Genomic DNA, 25,457 nt, shown 5'->3' with positions numbered 1-25,457 from the left:
TTGTTTACCTCATAATTATTCGGGTGACATATCTGCAGGTGGGCATGTTTCATTGCATGGCAGCCTGTAGTGTTTCACGATTGTAAATGCATCAGTTAAAACCTTTATGGATATTTTAGCAGGTGTATGTGTTTGGTTCGTTGCTTGACAGCCTACTATTGTTTTATTTTTATTTTAGGTAATTTGTTTTTAGACTTTTATTTACCTCTTACTTTTATAACATTCAAATATCTAATCTTGAAAATGATGGTTCATGTTTAATTCTTTGAAAATATATTTTATAAACTTATTTTAAGAAATACATCAACATTTGATATGACAGTATTTGAAGAACTACAGGAACTTATTATGATCTTCACTGAAGAAGAGCAAAAAGATATGGATATGGTGTGTAAAATATCAAGTTTTCATTGAATGTGGATAATACTGCCCTTATCTCCATTATTCCCGTGCTCTGTTCTTCCTCATTTGCTTACTGATGAACATATTATACAATCCTGCAGGGGTGACATGTACAGTGCTGCCTTGTTCGATGAGACAAGAAACCAAGACCCACCTGTGTACTCACTGACTGTTGGAATTTGATCAAGAATAGGCGAAAATGCTTTTGTTATGACAAAATTGAACTCTCTAGCATTACGAATGTTACCATAAAAACAAAAATATTCATGTTAGTCCCAAAATAACAAGTTGTGGTGACAAGAAGTTAAACTCCATTCTGTTCTGTTCCTTTCCTGATACTTGACCTGCTTTCATTTCCGAAACCTCCATTTATAAGGTGATGTATCTACCACTTGCTTCAATTTGTTCTTCTTAGAGGTTATGATATAATCTTACCCATCTGCAATCATGGTGACAGATATCGCTGCAATTGTAAGCTATAAGAAAAATATTTAGCAATTGATTATTAAGTTATTTGGTTCAGTTCTCAGTAAGACCATGAAGATAAAGTTTTAAGTATAAATTGACTCATAATTATTTTTAGGCTGCTTTGAATGGAGTTACTGAAAATATTTTGAAAGTATTGAATCCTACAGAAAATACAGATATTGAGATTCAGAAGTGTTGTGATCGGTGGATGTCGAAACAAGATAAAGCTATAATTAAATCAAGTATTAAAAGTCTCTATTCAACAATAATGAAAGCCAAAAGAGCTGCATTTGAGTCAACAAACAGTAGGAAAAAAAGACAAACAGGTATTGCATGATGGCCATGTACTCAGTGTTTTAATATACTCACATTTAATTTGGATGTATATTGTCATCACCTCCATTGTTTGCATTCAATTAGGGAAAGAACCTGAAAAATATGATCTGACCTGACATAATTTGTTAGAGTTATGACCTCTGATTTTAACATCTTTTTATTTTTCCTCCCGGATTTGAATCCAAATTATTAACACTTACTCAATCTCAATGAAATCGTCAAATTGGACTTATTGATACAACAAGCCCACCACCTAGCCATCTTTATCTTGCAACCATTTCATACTTCATTCTCTTCATTTTAAAAAAATCCTATTTTAAGCAAAGCAGGAAGGTGGACATGCAGTGATCAGCCATAAAGAGTATAAAACATCAGGCTGATAAATCAAATATCCAACTAAATGTATTGGGTTTCTATAGTAAATTTAGAATTTTCATCGCCTAATCATCATGCCTTTAAAAATTTGTATATATATATTTCAGAGACTTGGACCTGTAGTGATATACAGAGTGTCGGGCAAGCTTTTACTGATATTTCTGTTTCTGAATTACTAGCAATAAGTAATACTGAATTTTCCAGTTGTATTCAACATCTGGGAACTTTAACAGGCTGGACTTCAGATCAGCTTAATGTATTATACAACAGAACAGAAAATGTAAGAATTTTTCTTTGTTAGCATACAATATTACCATAGACAGGTTTCCTGTCATCTTGATATTGATAAAAATTGAAAAATAATTGATATTGAACATATAGCAGTGTCCAAATGTTGCCAGCTAGTCATTACAAGTGACAGTTATTGGCTGCACATTTTCAGACTGTTAAAAGGATTTTTATCTGATTTTGATAGAACTTAAAATATTTGTTTATATCCCAGAGATTTCGATTCCTATTGATATTCGCGCATATCGGACCATAACTTCCTGGATTATGTCCCCTGATTGTACGAAGAATCACTTCTTTTTTTTATCTTGTTTTCTGTCAATCTCTTGCAAAATGTGGGCGTATCTTGCATGGCAACTGCTTGTTCCATCCTATCACCCAGTTCTGCACTAAAAGTGGAGAGTCACATCTCCTTTCATTCTCTCCTATTGCTGGAATATAGCTAGTTCAAGAGATAGGTTAATAAAGAAGTTAGAAATAGAAAATATTAGTAAGTGAACAAACTAGGACTAGTCAAACCATTGAGTCTACATTTTCCATCAGATTTGGTTTTAGAAAAAGTAGGTCCTACCTATAAAAATAACTGACCTTTTTTTTTTTCATTGCAAATTGTTTCCTATACAGTTACTAGCTAACAGCTGTAATATGACAGAAAGTGAAATAAGTTCCATTGGAAATATTGCTTTGGGAATGACAGTAACAGATATTAATTGTCTAAATATGACGTCTGATGATGCAGTTTCTGCTTTAGGTAGCCTCTCAGTTTGGACTACTGCACAGGTAAGTGTTCAGGGTTTTTATACGCCCACATTGAAATGTGGCTACAGTTATGGCCCTTGTTGTACTTTGTAGAAATGTTACTGTTCAGTCAGCTTGAAATTAATGTGCCATGTGCAGAATAGCGAAACAAAGAACTCTGTTGAATTCCAATACTTTCTGTTAATTAGTGCAAGAGTTATGACCTTTGTTTCACTTTGATGAATTTTGTGAACACTCTAATGACAAATGTTTTCCGATCTGTGTATTATTCCAATTAGTAAACATAGAAAAAGCCTATTGAATTTAGTAATGATATTAATATTTCTAAAGATTTTACCTTGTAGACTACACTCAGTGTGAAGCATATTATTGGGGTGGGAGGATGAACCCTACTGATATTCAGCATTTCCCAGCCCTCTTTTTCCAGAGCTACCTTCCCTTTTTTCCAAAAACCTTGTTAACATGATTATAGGCTACGCTACAGTTAAATGGGGATACTTTGTTTTTGCATGATTGTTCACCATCATTAGAAAGTGTCTCAAATAAGTTTGGAATCTCTAGCTGGAAGGATTTACCAGAGCTGGGGTAATGGTAATGGAATGCAATCATTACATTTTTGAAGTAATGGCCATGTAATGACTAATGGAAGATTTCATAAGGAATGGAAATGTAATTAATTAGGCCTACATACCAAAAATCATGTTATGGTCAATTATATTTCAATTACATTTTATGGCATGTATCAATATTTCCATCTATGACAAGCCTAAAATGTAATGACCCCAGCCCTGATACTTTCACAATCTTAGTTTATCTTTGAATGCCTTAGGTCATTGTTCATTATTCATGTCCGCTCTATATCTTGACTACTACTTAGAGTTGCTTTGCATGATTGTTCACCTGAGTTCACCACCACTAGCTATAGGTTTGTTGCAGATATTCACTGATCTGCAGTTCTAATTTCCTGCAGGTACCTTGTCAAATGTTATCAAGTGTCGCTTTAAAAATTAATATTCTCATCTCCATGTTTTATATCTTTTTAATCTTTGGATAGATATTGACAATAATATTTTGCATATTTTTATTTTTAGTCAATATACACTAGACGTTTCGCCATAAATAAATACTGGTACCCAATTACTCAAGTTGATTTCCTAAGTTTATAAATGAATTGCCTTTAAATTTCCTCTGTATCAATGCCTATCAGCTATAATATAAGTAGTACCTCATGATAGATTGGCCTATACTATTTGATATTTATTTGTTTATTTCTTACAGCTAACAGCTTTAGCTGAGCAATGCAAATCTGATAGAATAATTTCTGTTTCCTCTTTGTCATCTGATGATCTAACTGCATTAGGACATATTTTATGTGGTTTTCGAGCATCTGAGTTAAATACTATTAATGCAACTGCAGTAAGGTAAATTGTTCATTTAATGACTAGGGCTGTATCGATACAGTTCATTTTCGATACGAAACGTGTTCACGATACCGCAAACTGATAAGTGTTACGTATCGCGATATGGGACATCACAAATTTAAGTCCAGTTTATTAACATGACGTCACAATCACATGACGAAGTAGATCCATGCACAGCACAAATCGTTTGCAGCAAAGACAGGGATAGCAAAGCAAACAAATAAATAATTTAATAGTTATTTAGAATCTATAAATAGGTTTCATGGTGTTTCTTAATTTAAGAACATATTTTTTCAATGATACCATGACTAAGTTCGATGAAGAGAATTTTCTGCTTAGGCAAAGTAGCAATAAGCAATTTCATTGGTTAAGATATTAGAACCTAACAACTCTGCTTTTAATTGAGGTAGAATGTTTAAACTTACATTATGCAAGAGCTAAATCTGTCTATTTCAGGTCTTACTTTAGGCCTGAAATGTTATCTAAATTATTAATTAGACATTAATTAACCTATCCAGACCATAACCAACTCTAGATCGCATCGCTAGCCTGCGATCTTTAGTGGATTATGAGCCTATTTACTGCATAATTTTCCTTCACAATTTAACGATTAAATGGATAATTGAGACTATGCTGTTTATCGTACTGACTTTAGTAATGACGATCAAGGCTAGCTGAAAATTTCAACCGCTTATTTCTCAGTTCATAATGGATCAATTTGAATGAAATTTTCAGCAAATTGCCTTTACATTATCTAGTTTTTAACTATTATAGTGAGAACTGCCAACTCATTATTGAATCTCCCATAATTTATCTTTAAGCAATTTCATTGGTTGATGCTTTGGTTCAAGATAATTTTGATTCTACCTTATGGCTGGCTGTACTAAATACCGAAAAAATCAGAAAAAGCACTGAAAAATACTTATTTGATACTAATTACCCAAAAAATCTAAAAAAACCTGTCCACCCTGTCCAGTCCACCACTGATGGTCTGAGTATCCCTGTCCACCACTGATGGTCGGACTGTCCCAGTCCACCACTGATGGTTTGTGACCCAGTTCAGCACTCATGGTCTAAGTGAACCACAAATGGTCTATTGTGTCATAATGCACGATCTGAAGGTCTGTGTGTTCCCGTCCACCACTAAAGGTCTGTATGTCCCAGTCCACCACTGATGGTGTATTGTGCCAAAGTCCACTGCGGATGGTCTGTGGCCCATTCCATCACTGATGGTCTGTGATCCAGTCCACCACTGAGGTCTATGTGTCCCAGTCTGCCACTGATGGTCTATGGTCCATTCCACCCCTCATGATCTGTATGGACCAGACGACCACTGATGGTCTATTGTGTCGTATTCCACTACTGATGGTGTATTGTGTCATAGTCCACTACTGATGGTCTGTGTGGTCCAGTCCACCAATTATTGTCTATTGTGTCATCGATTCCAGGCAAAATTGGAAAATAAATGATTTGAGGTATCAGCTGATTGCATATAATCCAGTGCACTAAGGCCAAAGCTAATTTTGAAAGTTGATCAATTTGCCTGAATATTGTATCCATAATTCAAATTGGAGTGAGTAGGGTAACTTTAAAAGTCCTTATTTCCACAACCACTCTATGAGATTTGGACACTTCCATGGCTTCAAATGGTCTCTAAATGGCCGACGTTGAGACAATCATTTAAGTTCATCCACAGATCCTTTTGCGAGCATGTTTTTTGCCATCGTTATGCAGACGTAATCTAGCTAAATTTTATGGCTAATATCTGAAACTTTCACTGAGGGATTACAAGAGTAAAGTTTCAAATGCAACTAATCTACTCACCTAGGTAATGATCCATCATAGTTGAAAGTAAAGTCATCACTAAAGGCATAAAGTCCACACAAAAAATAACCTGCCTTTCCCCATCCTGGAAGTAGGTCCTCAATATGTGCATGTGGAATGAAACCAATGTGTGTATATATTACAATGAATGCAGTCCTGATCCCTTGTACAGTATTTTCTTAATGTAGGGCATGGCTTTTCACCAGGAGACTGAAGCTTATTTGATGAACTTATAGGCTGTTCTGACATTCTTTTCCTTTTTCCAAATTTGTGGGTTTTCTCCGGGTCCTCCGGTTTCCTCCCACTGCTAAAGACCCCTACGCGCAAGCGAATTATTGAAATAAAAGAATTAAAAAAACATGTTAGTCCCGAAATGACCTAGTTTGTGTCGAGTGGACATTAAACCCCATTTCTCTCTCTCCTCTCCTTTTCTTTGTTACTTTTACACGTGGCATATCAGCAGTAGGTTGGTGCGGAACACCCATAACTAAAAGATCAAAAGCCGCTGAAGAATGCTTACAACCTGCACTAGGATGTTTATAACTAGTTCATAAAGAAAATGATGGCTCAATGGTGTAAATGGGAAAAATTGCAGTCTGTAATTACATGTAGTATCAAAAAAGTTTTTTCTGTGGTTTTTCGGTATTTAGTACAGCTCGATACTTTTCAAAAAGGTAATGTGCAATTTGTTTTGATCTTTTTTATTACAGTAATTGTGGTTCCCAGTTAGGATCATTGTCACCATCAGTTTGTTCAATAAGTCATATCCAAGCTTTAACAAGTGTTGTACTTCAACCATCAGGTTATGGTCATTCCAGTACCTGGGATGCAGCTGTATTCAGTGAGCTTGGAATTTTAATTGGTAAGAGTTTTCAGATTGAAATTAGAACATTACTCTCTGGACAAGAATGAACGATCTAGAGCATAAATCTATTGCTATTGCACATCAGGAAAGATCTCTATCTTGAGGTTTTGTCACTGCAATCTGAATCTGAGATTTAATTGAGAATTGGATGATTGTCTAAATCTCCACCTATTTAAAAGTTCCATTGTCTTCATAATGATAGATTTGTTATTACGTAACATTTTTATTGTCCACCGTCTTTCGAAGAAGCATGAGACTATTAAGATGGGTTCGTCCGTCCGTCTGTCACACCTTTGGAACACAAAGCTCTGCTTGTAGCTGATAGTGATTGAAGAAACTTAGTATATTTGACTAATGTTCAAACTTGGTGTAGGTCTTTGTTAGATGAAAGGGGAGTTGGATGGCTGAATGGTTAGCAAGTGCGCACTGTATCATAAGGCCTGTCATTGAGTCAACTGGCATGGTTTCGAATCCCCGATTGTACGTGACAAGGAGTAGGATCGCCTGTCCGACCTCGCCTGTCCAACCTCGCCTGTCCAACCGGTTTCCTCCCACTGCTAAAGACCCGTACGTGCAAGCGAATTATTGAAATAAAATTAAACCATATGTTAGTCCCGAAATGACCTAGTTTGTGTCGAGTGGATGTTAAACCCCATTTCTCTCTCTCTCGTTAGATGAATACCTTGACTGAGTTCTAGGTGAGCTTTTTCTGTTTAGGCGAAGCAGAGGTAAGCAATTTGATTTGTCGAAGCTTAGAGACATAACTTTGATGAGTTCATTTATGAGTATTTCTGCCTAAGCTACACAGAGTAGTAAGCAGTTTAATTGCTCCATGCTTCACGAAAACAAAGAAATTTTGGGATTGAAGCGAGGGACATTGGCCTCAATGCTGGCTTGTATTGATCTAGTAGCTTAATGACAACAACCAGGGCAATCAGTAATTTAAAATCCTGACTTGGTCAAACTGGTCATTTTGAAATTTGGCACTATACATGGCATGTTTTAAAATGGATGTCAACTGGCAAGGAAATCGTGGCTCAGATATGCTCATGTATGAGTATATTGTCGTCACAACCACCTGCCCATTTATAATTCGTTCATCTGCTCCTGCTAATACTACTGGATATCAACATTAATACTATGTAATGTATATTTAATACGTATGTAGTTATATGTTTTATGTTGTTACTATTACAGCCGGATTATCTAGCAATAATTTTGCAAATATGTCCATTTCTGCTATTGAAGGGATGTCAGTAACAGCTATACCTAATATTCCATCCTCAGCTCTAAAAGTAAGTTCATAAATTGTTATGGTTATTCACTAACAATGTTTTCAGGTATTTAATTTTTTAGAACACCGGAACAGTGCCCACTAATCTAGCCTAGTTGGGGGCGTGGCATTTCGGGCATGTGTGTTAGGGGTAACCCACCGCACAAACTGTCTGGCAGTGGTCATTCATGATTCCTGTAGTGGTACCGAACAACTCCAAAGCTGTTTTAGGTGGTACAGATTTCAGCTAATCTAGCCTAGCTGTGGTGTGGGAATTATAAAACTCTTGTCAGGGATACTCCACCACTACAAATGTCTGGCAATTACATAGCTCTGTCAGGGGTAACTCACCACTAAAAATGTCTGTCAGAGTGTTTGGTACACTGCTGTGCGATTTTCATATGGTACACATTTGAGCTAATCTAGCCTAGTTTTGGGGCATGGCATTTTGTGCGTAGAATACCACACCCACCACCAGAAACCCGGCAGACTTACATTCTGATGATACCAGATATACATGCATTGATACCATATAGGAGAAAATTGGTACACTTTTCAGCTAGGTTAACCCCCTGGGCTCCCGCTCTAATACGCCATACAGTGTGCTGTGAGGGAAATTTTGCCGGACAGCGGCACTATGGCCTACTCTTATATCGAAATTCCAACTGTCAAGGGATCTTTTACATGCATGCCAATGTGTACACAGGACCTTGGTTTTTCGTCCCATCCGAACAACTAGCCCTCCGTCCTGCATCACTGACAAGGGGGAACCACGCCGGAAATTTAGGCTATGAGATAAACAAATTGATTTATTGAGACTTTGGAATACAAAAACTTTGATTCTAATTGGATGAGATTGGGTTTCATTACATCAACACATTGTCTGTGTTCAATGATGAGAATTTTCAGCTGAGGCAAAGTAGAGTTACATTGGATAAATCCATTGGAAATATTGCCATTCCTATTGGTCTATATAGTGCACGACTGTGGTGCTGTACTGGATGACAATATGTGTATTAAACATACATTATGCAAGAGCTAAATCTGCTTATTGCATGTCTTTCTTTAGGCCTGAAATGTTTTCTAAATTATTAATTAGACATTATAAAATTAAAGAATCCCCGCTCAACAGAATACATAACAGACTTGTAGAAGTAGAAGATCGTTTGATGGGTCAATTAGACATTAATTAATTTATCCAGGCCATCATCAACTCTTCATGGCATCAGATTTCTACGATATTAAATAGATTAGAACAGTTCAGCCATATTCTGATTTAAGCTAAAAATGGAGGAGCGGGACTTGGCTTTGAACAACCAGTACGGTGGTTGAAATTATTGCACACGTCTTGTCAGACCTTCAAAGGCTAATATCTTCGCTCGCAATAGAGTAATTTGAATGAAATTTTCAAATTATTCATTTTACATTATCTATTTTCGAACTATTATAGCAAGAATGGCTAGCTCTTTATCTAAATCTAACATAATGCATCTTTAATGTTAATTTTTATTTTGTTGTTTTTCACAGGCAATGTCAGTTGCTCAGTTACAATCGTTCAGTTCACAACAAGCTATAGCAGTTACACAATCTCAGCGTGCTGCAATGTCTATTGATCAGAGAAATGCTCTGTCTACAGCTGCTTATGGTGATTTTGCAAACCTTGCATCATCCAAGTCAGGTGGATCAATGCTCACATTTATTTCTTTACTCAAACTAGATATTTTTCATTAATCAGTAGACACAATATTGGTGCAGTTATTCATTGCTGTCCTTTATTAACATCATTGCTTCAGTCAATATTCAGAATAAACGGTGCCAGCAATTTAGATTCTTTGCCTTTTCATAACAACTGGCACTGAAGCAATTTTCAACAAATTTTGTATGTAAGTAGTGTTGATGGTAGATGAGTCAAATAATGAATGTGGTCATATGTTGTCACTTGTCACCCATTCCATCTGTTTATAATTTCAAACACTGTAGACCACAGTAAATAATATTTTTAAAATTTTAATTCATTCAGCTTATGGTACTCCAAGACAGATGCCCACTGATTGTGAACATTTTTGACAATTATTCCTTTATTCAGACATGGTGGAGACCTAAATTTGTATGGAATCTTTTTAAGATTTACTAGGTTGTTAAAAACCCCTACAAATTCCCAACTATTATCTGTCACTCATAATACCTTAGCCATCACAATTATCGTGGGATATTTGTATAATATTTATTAACCTCAATTATAGAATGAAAAGAACTGTCCAGAACAAGCCTTACAGTACTTTTAACCACATTCAACAACAACTCATTACTCAACCCCAACATGCCAGAATTGTTTCATGCCCGTGCATTTAAAGTTTAGAACCCTCTCTTCAGAAATTTTGATGTTTAATACGATAAATAGGAGTATAATTGGAGTGGAGGCCAGACATTATTGGTAATATCCATCAAAAATAAAGTTTTAGGGCTTTTTAAAGGTAAATAAAAGAACTCTTTCTTATAATGTTAAGTAATGTTTTTTTTTGTTTTTTTTTTACAGGAACAGGCTCGACCTCACCAGTAGTAGTACAGATGACATTAACAGTTATCATGGGAATCCTCTGTCTGTGCTTATTTTTGCCCAGTTAATCATTAAGATATTATTATTTATTATAGGCTATTTGACTAAATATACATTCATGTGCTCATTGAAGTAAAAACACACTACGTTAGGCCATAAATAAAAAATTTCTGGTTCTCAGATAATCTGACATAAAATAGTCTCATTAATATTACTGCATGTAAATGTTTTTGGCATAAACATGACTTTATGCTGGTTATAACATTTATTAAATATACAGTAAACTTCGCATAAGTCGAATTTAAGTGGACTGACCAATTTTATCTGAGTTAAGGAAAGATCCGAGTTAGCCAAAGACCAAAATTCAATCTTAGCTCGATTAGAAATAAAGTGCAAGAGCTGATAATAATTGATTCAAAGGCACATTTCAAGCTTTTGTTCGTATGTGCGAGTAGATAGCTTCCGTTTTGTCGCCATCTTTGAAAAATGTCTCGAACAGCAGACAGCGGTTTCAAATTTTCTGTGAAAATTATATTATTGCGTTGCATAAAATAGTATTTTGGGGCTCTGTGCATGGAATACCTAATCGCGTTTTAGACCATCGAGACGAAACTGACAGTCAAATTCTGAACATACTGCTGATCCGATTTAGGCAAAGGAAAAAAGTCGGAATTAGATCAAATGGTCCAAACGATTTTATCCGAATTGAGCAAAGATCCGACTTATACGAATCCAACTTATGCGAGGTTTACTGTAATTCATTTTATTGCCCATTTCTTCCTTCCTTTATTGTATAAAATTTAGTAAAATGGGCAAAATTTATGACTACCTGTTTGGGTGCCAAAAGTGTCTTTACCCACCCACAGGTGCTGAGAACCCTTGTAATGCTACTACATGAAATGAAAGGTTACAAGTTGTATAAATGATCTCAGAATGATGAATGTAATTGATGTCCCTTCTATAAGTATAATACACTGCAAACTTATGTCAACCTGATATAACAGTTTCTCTTTTAAAGATGCATTATGTCTGAATTGGAAAAACAGTTGGCCGTTTTTGCTATAATAGTTCAAAAATATATAAAGAAAAATGAATATACTGAAAATTTCAGTCAAATTACTTTATTCTGTGCTAAGTTGTGAGTGTTTGAAGATATGACAAAATCTAGCATAGATTATTATCTTAGCAACAGTACTTGTTGATTGAGACTAGTGTAGATTATCTATTTTATTGTTAAACTCTCAATGGCCGCAGTGCTATTATCTGCTTAAAACCGTAGCTATCCAACAATCCTGAGTTAATTATGGGTTTGTCATATTAATAAATGCTTAATTGATAATTTATATAACATTTAAAGAAAGACCTGCAATAGGCAGATTTAGCTCTTACATAATGCATCTTTAAACATACATTATGCAAGAGCTAAATCTGCCAATTGCTTGTCTTTCTTTAGGACTGAAATGTTATCTATATTTTTAATTAAGACATTAACTTATCCAGACCATAATCGACTCTTAATGTCATTGCTAGCCTGCGATATATACTGGATTATAATCCGATCTGCTGCTCAATGCCCATTCATGATTAAATCAAAAAATGGATAATCAATTCTAGGCCCAAAATTCAATTGCTAAATTCTCGATTCAGAGTGGATCAATTTGACTGAAATTTTCAGCAAATTCCCTTTACATTATCTAGTTTTTAACTATTATAGTGAGAACTACCAGCTCTTTATCTAATCTCCCATAATATACATGTATCTATAGCTGAACTATATGAAGTGTACTTTGTTTGCTTGAATATACTGAATATTTTTTCACATACAATAAAAGGTTAAACCAGTTTCGTGTTGTCATCTATATTGGGCATTGATGCAAGTAAAAACCAACTGTCACTGCAGGGATATATAGCCAAGACAGCACCTTAAATTATGGTTATCAGTCACATGACTAAAACTTTCAAGAAGCAAAGGTCTCTATAGCTCAAGTAAATTTTTACAAATGTAAGCAAAATGCTGCCCTCATAATATAGTGATCACACATCAGCTACTTGGCTGAAAAAAAAAAAATAAAGTTCCATACTTGGAAAATATATTTTTTCAATCTAACCAAAAATGTTCCCCCACGTCAGATTACACGACCACACCAGTTACATGGCTAAACCGTAACTGAAATAACGATCAATGCATGCAGAGCTCTTTATTTTTTGTTGTTGAAAGTCTAGCCAAAAGGGAAGGGGCTATCGGCTATTTCCAACTCAGGTCAACTTCAACATGAACGAAAAATGGAACTTGTCTTTTATGGTCATCAGTTATATGGCTGCTGCTGAACAGAAATAAGGAACAATGCATGGAAAGCATGTTTTCTTTTAAAGGGCCAATCCTGATAATTTTTGGAGAATAAAACAGCTTAATTTTGTGTCAAAATGCCTTAAAACCATCTACCTATGGGCCGAGCAAGTAACTCAATATTTGTGATACGTTTGCAAACAACTTAAACCCATCAGTCTTCATCTTGAAATGGAGACCGGTGTGACACCAGCGGTGTCCCAAACTGTATTATACGGCGTCGGGATAAAACCAGACCTTTTTTTTTATAAAAATAATGTGCAGGTGACATTTACCGTCTGCTATCAAGTACAGCACATGGGTCATTCACTGTATAGACCTCTCAAGAAACGGGAATTGATTATCAGGTCACCCAACGAAAAGATTGACCTGAAATGTTAAAAGGGTAACGTGTCCGGATAAGCAGTTTTGACGTTCACGTCCAAACGACTCAATATTTTGAGCTGAAATTTTGAGACAAGGTCAATACACCATTCCTATATATTTTGGTGCTTAAATTTCATACGTACTCGGACTTTAATTTTTGAGACTGTTAAGGCTTTCCCCATTCCATGTCAGATTGTCAATTATATCACAGCCCCTTCCTACCCTCGCTATATAAAGTTAGTAATAATCATTAAAACATTGTACAATGAACTGGTTTAAAAATAAAACAAAAGTATAACAAATGTTTGTTATCTATGTAAAATGGTATCCAGAGTGCTGCAGTAAGAGTAATGAACTACACCCAGACTCATTCACGACCCAATTATCAAGGGACAATGATCACTGTAATTCGGGTATCATTTAATCTTGTGTATTTAGCACTAACTTCTTTCACATTCGTTTAATATTTACATCTTTGTTTAAAAACTTAAAAAAATCATTTAAAATCACCAACAAATCATCTAATTTGTACTTCTGTCCAGTTTAAAGCTGACCATTCAATTTTGATAATGTGTCCAATTTACAACTGTTTAATTTCTCTATCACTGTTAGAAAATAAACAACCCAATTGATTATTGATGTATAATGATTAATTTTTGAACAGTGGTCAGGAAATAAAACCCTTGTAAATTGGAGGCTCATTATCAAAATTAATCAGTCAGCTTTAAACTGGTCACAAGTACAAATTAGATAATTTTCAACAATTTTTACGAATTTTTAAACAAAGATGTAAATATTAAACGAATGTGAAAGAAATTAGTACTAGATACACAAGATTAAATAATACCCAGGTTACAGTGGATGATACTAACTTACTATCAACTTTACATTTGGGATGTTTCTAAAATATATAATGCACAAGAACAAAACTTTCTATTATTATCTTTAAATAATTTATTTATAAGTGTGATAGACATGAAATAGATCATTAAAAAAATAAGAAATCTATGTACATGCATCATATAAGTAAATAGAATGTACATGTATGTCTTGATTTATAGTGGGATAGACATGAAAAAGATCGTGGAAAAAAATGAGAAATATATGTACATGTATCAGTGTCATAAAATTAAATAGAACTTGCTTTAAAAAAAAACCCAACACAATCTCTACACTAGTCTCTGCATTTCCTCTCGAACAGCATGTCCATGATGTTCAAATTCTTTCCTTCTGGAGTCTAAAATCTTTTGCTGCAAATAGAAAATATTTATAGTAAATAACCTTTCTGTGAGTAGGGTCGGAGTAACGGGGTTGCTGACTGGGCTGCAACCAGGAGCTCCCAAATTAGTTCCCCAAAAACTTAACATAACTTAAAGTAGCTAAGTCTCTAACTCAATATCATCAAAAATCTTAGACACTGAAAACACAAATTATTTGTCAATTGAAATCAACATTGGTCTTGTGATCTTACAGGGAAAAGATGGGCTTCTGATATCCAATATTCAAGACAAAATAAACATTTTAACATTGGTACATGAATCGCGTATCAGAATGCGTTTCAGCGCCGTTTGTAATAAGGGGCTCGAAGAACGAGGCTAGACATATCCCACAAGTCATGCCAAATGGTGACGCTATATTCTTATCTGGAGAGCATGCGCAATAAATATCATCGGTGTAGACTGGAATAACCAGACGCTAAAGATTGCCATTCAATTGAGACTTCTGGCGTATTTCGCCGAACATAACTGATTAGAAATTACAGTAAAAACGTAACGTAAACGGGTGAATGTAAATCAGTTTATATACATTCACATTACATTGTTATATGTCTTGTGACCCATTTGTGTCAATATCTAGGTCCCAAATATTAGCGATTTAGCTCCTTTAATGTCATGTGTTCCGGTAGAGTTTAAAGTTACAATTTCATATTTTCCAAGAAAGTCAAAACATAATTATTTCTATATCTTTTGCTCAATAGGTTGTCAACTCACTATTAAACAATCATAGGTTATCTTTCTCACACTTGAAAATCCTCACACCGGAAATAATAACACAATTACCTCCCTTATTTTCCTATTCCCCACCATGGAATAGCTATCTTCAAACGTTTGAATTTGAAGTTGAAAATGATATTTTTGCCAATTTCTCAACTGGCAATAGTGAATTATAGGATTATTCTTTAACAAGGTAGGACTGTTTATAGATACCATCTATTTTAGGACTTTATTTTAATACATTTTAAAAATATGAAATTGTAACTTTAACTAGGGAATGTACTGACAACCAGAAAATGTCCCCTTTCACTGTTAATCTGGCCCTGTCAGCAAATAACACTGTGCTTGAAAAACATATCTTCCATAAACACTAATCAATGGAGTGCCCAGCAACTAAACATACAAAATATTATTTATTATAATACTCGAGTTTAATCATATGCTTCACATCAATTTAAAATCTGTAGAATTTATCGTGTTCACAAGCCAATTGTTGATAGACATAATATCCACACAAAAGCTCTGACCTGCAGAGTGGTTACAAGAAGGTGGATGAACTGATACACATAAAAACATAATTATGACTAATATTCATAACAAAATTCAAACAATGAAGACTTGACGGGAGTGGAAGTATGACTAAACTTTTCGGAAATTTTTATAACCTACCATTTTATTTTTTTGACGTTTTATTTCAAGCTTTATAAACTGTTCTACAGTAAGTTCTTCTATAGGCTTGTTGATCTTTAAAAATGGACAATTAGGAGAGTGCTTTACATGTTCTTCCCTTAAAAAAGAAAACATAATTTGTATTGAGATCATTCGCACCAAATTTATAATTTAAGTAGTGGAGTCAAAATTATTTAAAAGTGTATCCAATTATTGGTATCTTGAAAAGTGCCGAGCCCCAGTTTTCATCACCTTATACCTTATACATCTCTATACAGCTGAGAGCTGACACTGTGATGGGCCACAGGTAGTGCTAGTATTGGTAAGCTTGTAAATCTCATTGTGTGCGATATCACCTCCAGGGAAGCAGACATTAATAAATAAATCATTTCAAATACATTTAATTTGACTCAGAGAAGATGACCTCTAACTAAATAGGGCGTGTGCAGGCTACATACCATGGATCATCTGTTGGTTCCCAACCATCTAATTCCTTAAAGCACAAAAAGCAACAAACAGCGTCTGGTTCTTGGTCAGTTGGACAATGGTAAAAACCAGCTTCTGCTAACTAGAACATACAATTAAATATGTAATAATATATGATGAATGCCCCTACATGTGATAAAGACTAGAAAATAAGACCTATCACCTGCACATTTCAATCTTTCGCAGTCGCAAGATATAAGCTTATATAAATTCCCTATCAGTGTGACTCATAGTTGGTCTCCGACACGACATGCCAGATAATACTTGTAATCATATCTAAGTTCTCACTGTAAATCACACATTACATGTATATGTATATTGCAATTTCCAAACATCAATATTCTTCATAGCGGTAAATTTTGGTATTGTGAATAAAGAAGCTGTATGACTTTTCACACCCGACAACCACCAAGAAGCAATTTATCCCCACCGGCAACATACTAATCCCAATCTTGATAAAACTATTAATATTTAATAATCTTATTTAAAAGCAAATACATTAACAATAATACATAACGTGCCAGCTTGTAAAAATGGCGTTTTATTTTTCATTTAGGCTTATACATGTATTTGTTACCACTTTTAAAAACATTGTTTAATTATCTGCCGATATGTTATGTTGAATGCCAGTTAACTCATCCACAAGAAAACTGAATTCGTCCACATGAAAAGTCTAGTTTAGTCCACAAATATCAAAACTCATTGGTTGAATCGTCCATACGACATTGTTTATGTTCAAGAGATACATAAATATGTTGGTTGAGTCGCCCACACAACATTGTTTATGTTCTGGACACAGAAGTATTCATAGTGAGTATAATTAAGTGTACTGAGTGATACTTTATCATCAAATCCATGTGGTTTTCATAGTGTTTGATGAGTATAATTTTCTTTACGTCACATTAATAACAAACAACAAAATAAATCACTTAATTCAATAAATAATAGCAATTTCATTTATAAATAACCATGGACCTTGAAGTTGTCTACTTATTAATATCACCGATTAATTGAAATTCTGTGTAATTTTAAATCATGGATATCAATGAAAAAGCATGTGGTAAAATTTGTTTATACGTACATACATGTACAGGGAGTATTTCAATTCAGATTTCATATCAAACCAATTATGTCTAAAGTCATAACGCCAAACAATATTCGTCTACTTTATTACAAAATCATTTATTCCTGAAGCAATGGGCCGAGAAATCCTTCTCTGGACATTGCTGGGTTGGCTTCTGATACTTGAGCTTTTGAGGGAGTGTGTCTATTCTTCCCGTTCAATCAAATCTATCCCAAGTACAGCAACATATATGACAGCCCATCGTTTAATCTGGGGTCTTCCTTAAAAATTTGGATAGTGATTTAATGTATTAAAAACGGTGAAAGTATTGTTCATCTCCAAACAGTATTGTTTACATTATATTCATTTTGATAGCCTCGTTTGACATGCAATTAGTTTTTCTGCAATATTATACTATGCACTGGTTAATTGGTCATAATAAAATCCTGAGTAATGATGTAACGTTATGTAAACATATGCCAATATGGTCCAATTTGGAGCTCTGTTTAAAGCGTAACGGTAATATTAATATTGTTTCGCAGTTAGCTATTGGTTGTTAATCAGACTATTAACCAGTCATAATTTGGAACAGAAATTTGCTTCCTTTACAGCAGTGTAAAGTGGGATTAGGTATAATCAAACGAAACACTGCCAGGAGTATGCAAAATCATTGGTGAACGAATCATCATGTCTAAAATCATAATGCTAACCAACAAACAATACTATTACTAGTCATCTTTATTGCAAAAACATTGGTGAACTAATCTCGTCTGTGATAGGTCTACCAAGCTAGTTCATTATTGGGTAAATAAATGAAATGAAATGGGATTTAACGTCCTACTGTTCTGCTCCTAAACTGGGCTAATGAAGACAGGCATACGCCATACAGTGTGCTATGAGGGAAATTTTGCACGGGCAGTGGCGCTATGGCCTACTCTTATATCGAATTCCAACAGCCAAGGGATCTTTTGCATGCACACCAATGTGTACACGGGACCTTGGTTTTTCGTCCATCCCAATGACTAAACAGTTGTCCTTGTCAGGCCCTCCATCCTGCACCATTGACAAGGGGAAACCCTGTCGGAAAATGATCCCAATGAACTGCCAAGGGATCTTTTACGTGCATACCAATGTGTACACGGGACCTTGGTTTTTCGTCCCATCTGAACGACTAGACAGTTGTCCTTGTCAGGCCCTCCGTCCTGCATCACTGACAAGGGGAAACCATGCCGGAAAATCTGGATGAACTTTCTCGGCCAATGCATTGCAGGGATCGAACACCCGACCTCCAGACTAGCGAGCCAGCGTCTTACCCACTTAGCCACCGTGATCCCCATATTGGGTAAATAAAACAATTATAAACACTCAATGAGTAAAACTTATTTATTCCATACAATTAATGTGTGTAAACGAGTCAAGTATTAATTGTGGATGACATAACCTGAACCAGCCATTAGTGTGTACGAGTCAAGTATTAGTTGTGGACGACACGACATAACCATTGTTATCGATGACAATAAACCAATACCTTGTGGACGACATAACTGATTGGCAACCCATATGTTTACCTGTATTACATACTTCTATTTTTGTGGTGCATTGAATTTGATCTGCATAATTTAATTATTCTATTTACTATATATTATATTATTTTATATTTTTATTCTTTTAATTTCTATTGTATATACTTTTTAATAAAGTTTGTTCTTATTTTGTCGTCGGTGTGTTAAAATGATTTTTGGCAGAAGTCGATCGGTAAGCTATACACAAAAAATTGATATGTCATATGTCGATCGCATATCTGCTGAAGTAAAATTATGGAGTTGACATGATGATGGTCACGGTGGTGGTGTTGTTGACATCATCAAGTTTACGATTTGCTTACCCTTTGTGGTGTACATTTCCAATCGTCATCAAAAGGCCATACTTTGAAACTTTCAAGTCGATACTGCAATAAATGCATATAATAATCACTCATTAAATTATTCGACATATCAAAGCCAAAACAATAATATAAACACAACAAAATTCTTCAACTTCAAATTTCCCTCTCTAAATAGATGGCGCTGATTAAGAAAAGACAACTCTCGGCTCAAGTGAACTTGACGATCAGGTATCAGACTAGTAATTAACTACGACCTATAACATTTTTGAAACATTCCGACGATTTTAATTTTTATAACCACATAGAACCCAACATGTCACCATCATCCGATAAAATCATTGAATGGAATTGACCATTCTGATTATTTTTCTAGGCTGGTCAAGGGAACCTACCAGGATGATCACAGATGATTTCCCTAATTTTCATCCTTTCTTTCCTCTACAATAACCTGGCAGAAAATGTAAATTCAAACACTGTTATTAAATTGTTGACCAAATGTCAAAATAAAACGGGGAGGGGGAAAAGGGAAAGAATTGCTATAAATCGACGGACTATTATTCGTTAGGGAAAACACTTGTCTTGCTCCATAAAGGAAAATTATATTCCAATTATCGTTTTCCTGTATTTTGCCAACATTTTTTTCTTTAATTTTATATTCAATATTGTATGTTCCAGTAGCCTATCGTGATTTTAGCATTGTATTAGAAAATATGACACTTGGCTATTTTACATTAAACAAAAGAAACAGAATCTTGTAGAGAGCTAATAAATACTTTGTTTATTCCAGATCAGGACACAAAATAATACGCCATTTCAGTCACAAAATTATTTCGTTATAAATTCAACACATTCTAATCTTCTGTTGTCTTAGTAATCATTAATTTTGTCCATGTGAATGGAGCGCAATGCCGTGCTTAGTAATTGCTTAAGAGTTTTTGCGGGTCCTTTGAGTTTTAGCGACCCTCCCAAGTGGACAGAATCAACAGTATACAGAGGCGAAAGTACTTGGTCAACTCACAGTCACTGTATGAAATAATGGTAATGATGGCGACTTTCATGTTCAGAATCTGATACTACATAATAATATCGCTCAACCAATGTCAAGCTTATTCCGTGGCTCAGATTTCATACAGCCCAAAATTCTGCTCCCCGCATCCCCGCCCCCACCCGCAATAACGATATACATATTGGGTCATGCAAAATCAGCAGTTGACAACCCATCCATGGTACAACTTTCCACTGGCCCCTTGTGCAGGACGGGGGGGTCTGGCAATGAACAGCGTTTAGTCGTTCGGATGGGACAAAAAAACCGAGGATCGGTGTACACCACATGTGGCATGCACGTCAAGGAACCCTTGAAAGCTGGAATTTAATTGCTGTCCGGACAAAATTTCCCTCATAGCACACTACATGGCATAGAATGCACCTCTTCATTAGTAAAGTTGGAGTAGAAAAGTAAAACGTTAATCCTGATTTCCCGGCGTGGTTTCCCCTTGTCAGTGATGCGGGACGGAGGGCCTGGCAAGGACAGCTGTCTAGTCGTTCGGATGGGACGAAAAACCGATATAAGAGTAAGACTGTCCATAAAATTTCCCTCATAGCACACCATTTGGCCAATCTGAACAACAGACCCACCCTACAAGCAGCTACCATTTAGTTTTCGAACGTTAGCTATACGTACGACCGTATGGCGTATGCCTGTCTTTAAAGCCCAGTCGGAGCCGGTAGCATGTTAAACCCCATTTCATTTAATTTTTATAACATATATTTCCCATATTAATCTGCTAACTTGTCCTTAAAATCGGGTCAGATAATATTATTATACAATACCGAGTGCTTATAGAACTACAATCCACTTGGCATTCCTCGATAGAAAAAAACATCAGACGTATTTGAATATATTGTAGGGCGTAGCGTACGTAAATGGCGGGTAGACTATTTACCACAAGAAACTACAAAATACATGAACGTAAAGACTTAGTGTAAAATATACATCAAATTCAACACAAATATTATTATAAATTTATAATAAATGACCATTATAGTAATAAGCTTAAATTATATCTTTTTGGTCATAAATGGACTTGACTGATGTAATTTACATTGAAATTAGACATTTATTTTATTTATACTGGAACATTAATTTGCACTGAAACGAGAATACACTTAAAAAATCGAAATCAACGAAAATAGTATTATGGTAGGCCAATGATTATTATTTATGGGTTTGATCACAATAAGACTTTCTTGGCGATATTATTTCATTTAATTCCTGAAATAGGCTACATCGTAAAATCACCGAAAAACATCCAGCAAAACGCGAACGATAGTCAATAAAAAGAAAACAATGTTGACACGAATCCCCTTAAGACGAGAGCCACGCGGTGACACAGTGAGTGACTAGGTGATCCCGTGCTAGATCCAGCGGTTGGCCGTGAAAGTTCCTCAAGATTCACCAGCCTAGCTCGTTTCACCCCACTAAATGAAATGAAATGAAATGGGGTTTAACATCCTACTGTTCTGATCCTAAACTGGGCTAATGAAGACGGGCATACGCCATACAGTGTGCTATGAGGGAAATTTTGCCCGGGCAGCGGCGCTACGGCCTACTTTTATATCGAATTCCAACTGCCAAGGGATCTTTTACGTGCACGCCAATATGTACACGGGACCTCGGTTTTTCGTCCCATCCGAACGACTAGACAGCTGTCCTTGTCAGCCCCCCCCCCCCCGTCCTGCATCACTGACAAGGGGAAACCACATTCTGCCCACATATAGGACTATCTACTGCGAGAATAGATCTCTGCCCTGAATGACCGCCATATCCAAAAATAGTATAGGCCTACTATTTTGTAATGCGGTTCTACTCCGTTTCACGTCTGCCATTCACACAAAGACCAAATAAACCTTTTCCATTTTATTAAATGGACGCGGAATAAATACGCCTCAACATTCACGAACTATACTTAGTGTTTTCGACTAAAATCTCGATTAAGGAATTAAAATAGCGGTCAACTAGCTTAGTGACTGTCAATCGGAGCTGTAGACAGACAGCGTAAGTTTAGTATGGGTTTCACCATGTCAGTTATGATCATTATATATGTATGTACAAGGTTATACTTCATATTTTCATTTCATTGTTATACTTTCATTGTTATATTTTCATTGTATCATCCCAATGGTACATGCATATATCTCATTATATTTTCATTTCATTATATCATGTTATTCCAATATATTATTTCATGTAAAATATATTTTTGTATATGTATATTGATGTATGTGTATGTTTTGTATGTTCTTAATGGACGTAATATGCAAATAAAAAAAATTGAAAGTTGAAAATTATGCAAGACGGAGGGTCTCGCAAGGAAAAGGGTCGAATGGGTCTGAATAACACACGACAGTTTGAATTCGATGAAGAGTAGACCGAAACGCCGATGTGGGTCGGAATGTCAGTCTTGCCTATGTGGAGCACAAAAGTAGAAGTTACACCCCATTGCATTTCCACTCTAAGTCTAAGATTTTTGGTAATGTTTCTACTGATTCCATTATATTTGGTAGAACTGGTATTTTATTTTTCATAATCATCTTATTATTTCCCGTACGATGTGTTTAAATGATATGGATTTAATCATTGGCAGGGCAGCGAACTGGTATTTTCAGAGGGTGATTTGATCTTTGGCAGGTGAGAATTTCCAGATTTGATCTTTGGCAGAGCAGAATTTCCAGATAGATCAATGGCAGAGCATAATTAACGTTTTGAGACAATGGCTTTTTCTTTTAATTGGCGGGGGGGGGGGGGCTGAATGGTTAGCGTGCGCGCGCTGTATCATAAAGTCTGTCATTAAGTCGACTGGCGTGGTTTTGAATCCCCGGTTGTACGTGACAAGGAGTAGGGTCGCCTGTCCAACCTCGTGGGTTTTCTCCGGGTCCTCCGGTTTCCCCCCACTGCTAAAGATCCCTACGCGCAAGCGAATTATTGAAATAAAATTAAACCATATGTTAGTCCCGAAATGACCTAGTTTGTGTCGAGTGGACGTTAAACCCCATTTCTCTCTCTCTCTCTTTTAATTGGCAGAGAAGAATTAGTATTTCCAGACGATAACGTGATCTTAAACAGGGTAGAATTGTTTTTTTCAGTAGTACTACTAGTAGTTCGTCTTTCTGGTTCAAACGTTTTAGCTATAATCTGACTTGGTTCGTTTCTTTTACTGAAGAATTTGGTAAATTAACGGTGTTAGATCTTGTGAATTTCTCCATTGCATTTGTTGAAGCAGCACGCGCACAATACTGTTTATACACTTATCTGAAGCAGATATTCTTGGCTTTGTATTTTGATTTTCTGCATGTTGATCGGAGGAAGGAACCCGCCCAAGAGCAGGTAGTTTTTTTTTATATTTTACTACGCTATCTTGATAAGAAAATGACTCTTCTATTGGTGAATAATCATTAATCTTATAATTTCCAATGGAAGCTGACATATCGTCTTCTTTGTTTTATCTATCATCTGAATTTCAACTAACATCGTTGACGGGTTGAGTCTGGGGGCTGAAATGATGTCCCAGATCGACATATTCATCACTTTCGCTTCCTCCCTTTTCTTTGTCCATCGTAACTACTGAATCATATCATTAGAGGAACTTACTGATAGAACAATTCGTTGTTCTTTGGGTAGATGAGCCTCTTGTGCTTCAACTCATTTCTCACTGCCATTTTATAGTCAGTGTTAAACATACATTATGCAAGACGTGAAATGAAATGAAATGAAATGAAATGAAATGGGGTTTAACGTCCTACTGTTTTGCTCCGAACTGGGCTAATGAAGACGGGCATACGCCATACAGTGTGCTATGAGGGAAATTTTGCCCGGACAGCGTCCTACTCTTATATCGAATTCCAACTGTCAAGGGATCTTTTACGTGCACGCCAATGTGTACACGGGACCTCGGTTTTTCGTCTCATCCGAATGACTAGACAGCTGTCTTTGTCAGGCCCTCCGTCCTGCATCCCTGACAAGGGGGAACCACGCCAGAAAATCGGGATGAACTTTCTCGGCCAATGCAGGGATCGAACACCCGACCTCCAGGCTAGCGAGCCAGCGCCTTACCCACTAAGCCACTGTGATCCCCCTTATGCAAGACGCAAGTGTGCGTATTGCAGGTCTTTCTTTAGGCCCGAAATGTTATCTAAATTATTAATTAGACATTTATTAACAAAAAAAGGCCATGATCAACTTTTGATGGCATCGGATACTTGAGATTTTAACTAGATTAGAACGGTTCGCCATTTAAAAATTTAATTTAAAAATGGGAAAGCGAGGCTAAGTCTCGAATATAACAGTGCCCTGCCACAATGCATACACCTTGTTAAAACTACAAACAGTAATAACCTGGCTCAGAATAAAATAATCACAATTCTACATGAACACCATCACAAGACATTTGTGACCGCGTATATCAAAGTGGGTCGGAATACGCAAATCTAATTTTGGACTAGAGACAAAAAAAGTGAAAATATTGATTTTGATCGAAATTGAGATTTTCACAAAAATGTGTCTATAAATATACTATCTATCGACACAAAAGATCAAAATAGCAATAAAAGATTTTAGAACACCTTTATTTGAACGTTTTGTAAGAGTACCGTATTCTTAAATTGTCCTATTTCTTAAAATTCTCAGCGAAATTAGTTATTTTTCTTCGCTCACTGCGGGACGACCGGTCATTCCTCTTGCATAATAATTGGCATCGTTGTAAAGCGGGGAATCTCTCGTTTACAAATATGACCAAATTAATGTCGATGAATTGATTTTGAACGGATACAATTGAGTTTTAGACCCCCTAAAAAATATAAACCACCTCCGCTTGTTGCTGTGCTGTCTACACAACTCGTTTGCTGATTGGCCCAGACACCGAGTGAAAAGCATTATGGTTACGTGACTGACTCGAGCGGGCGATAAATATTTGGTTTTGGCGATAATGTTTTTGGGTACCTACATGCGGTTTTACTCTCATAAGTGGCAGAAAAAAATTAATTCTGATCGTATATAGATTGCCGTTGAGTGTTAATCCAAACC

The 25,457-nt window shown here is 35.8% G+C and overlaps 2 protein-coding genes across 3 annotated transcripts in view; one reads left to right on the top strand and one right to left on the bottom strand.

Moving 5' to 3' along the window:
* The window catches only part of LOC126811339 (stereocilin), a 44,801-nt gene extending 32,397 nt beyond the window's left edge, over nucleotides 1-12,404 (top strand). For both annotated transcript variants that reach the window (XM_050536852.2, XM_050536851.2), the window contains exons 19-27: nucleotides 297-387; nucleotides 986-1,196; nucleotides 1,689-1,861; nucleotides 2,494-2,649; nucleotides 3,907-4,049; nucleotides 6,584-6,735; nucleotides 7,936-8,033; nucleotides 9,539-9,689; nucleotides 10,548-12,404. In XM_050536852.2, the coding sequence (XP_050392809.2) occupies nucleotides 297-387; nucleotides 986-1,196; nucleotides 1,689-1,861; nucleotides 2,494-2,649; nucleotides 3,907-4,049; nucleotides 6,584-6,735; nucleotides 7,936-8,033; nucleotides 9,539-9,689; nucleotides 10,548-10,636 (1,264 nt within the window). In that variant the 3' untranslated portion in view covers nucleotides 10,637-12,404. The remainder of the gene's footprint in view (nucleotides 1-296; nucleotides 388-985; nucleotides 1,197-1,688; nucleotides 1,862-2,493; nucleotides 2,650-3,906; nucleotides 4,050-6,583; nucleotides 6,736-7,935; nucleotides 8,034-9,538; nucleotides 9,690-10,547) is intronic.
* A 1,824-nt stretch (nucleotides 12,405-14,228) lies between these two features.
* Nucleotides 14,229-19,569, bottom strand: LOC126811351 (baculoviral IAP repeat-containing protein 5). Its single transcript, XM_050536889.2, has 4 exons — nucleotides 19,379-19,569; nucleotides 16,403-16,512; nucleotides 15,945-16,062; nucleotides 14,229-14,531 (listed from the first exon to the last, which is right to left on the bottom strand). Exons 1-4 carry the CDS (start codon nucleotides 19,484-19,486, stop codon nucleotides 14,451-14,453), a joined length of 417 nt encoding a protein of 138 aa, XP_050392846.1. The 5' UTR covers nucleotides 19,487-19,569; the 3' UTR covers nucleotides 14,229-14,450.
* Nucleotides 19,570-25,457: the final 5,888 nt, after the last annotated feature.

Source organism: Patella vulgata, chromosome 2 (genome assembly GCF_932274485.2).
Source record: "Patella vulgata chromosome 2, xgPatVulg1.2, whole genome shotgun sequence".
In the NCBI taxonomy this organism is placed as follows: domain Eukaryota; kingdom Metazoa; phylum Mollusca; class Gastropoda; family Patellidae; genus Patella; species Patella vulgata.
This window is presented reverse-complemented; position numbering and strand designations above follow the sequence as displayed.

What these genes read in the sequence shown, in the direction of transcription:
- LOC126811351 (XM_050536889.2), bottom strand. Translation starts at nt 19,486, where the DNA reads ATGTCGAATAATTTAATGAGTGATTATTATATGCATTTATTGCAGTAT. An exon ending in GGAAATGTACACCACAAAGG is followed by an intron (nt 16,513 to 19,378) that starts GTAAGCAAATCG and finishes TGTATGTTCTAG; the next exon opens with TTAGCAGAAGCTGGTTTTTA. An exon ending in AACGTCAAAAAAATAAAATG is followed by an intron (nt 14,532 to 15,944) that starts GTAGGTTATAAA and finishes TTCTATTTGCAG; the next exon opens with CAAAAGATTTTAGACTCCAG.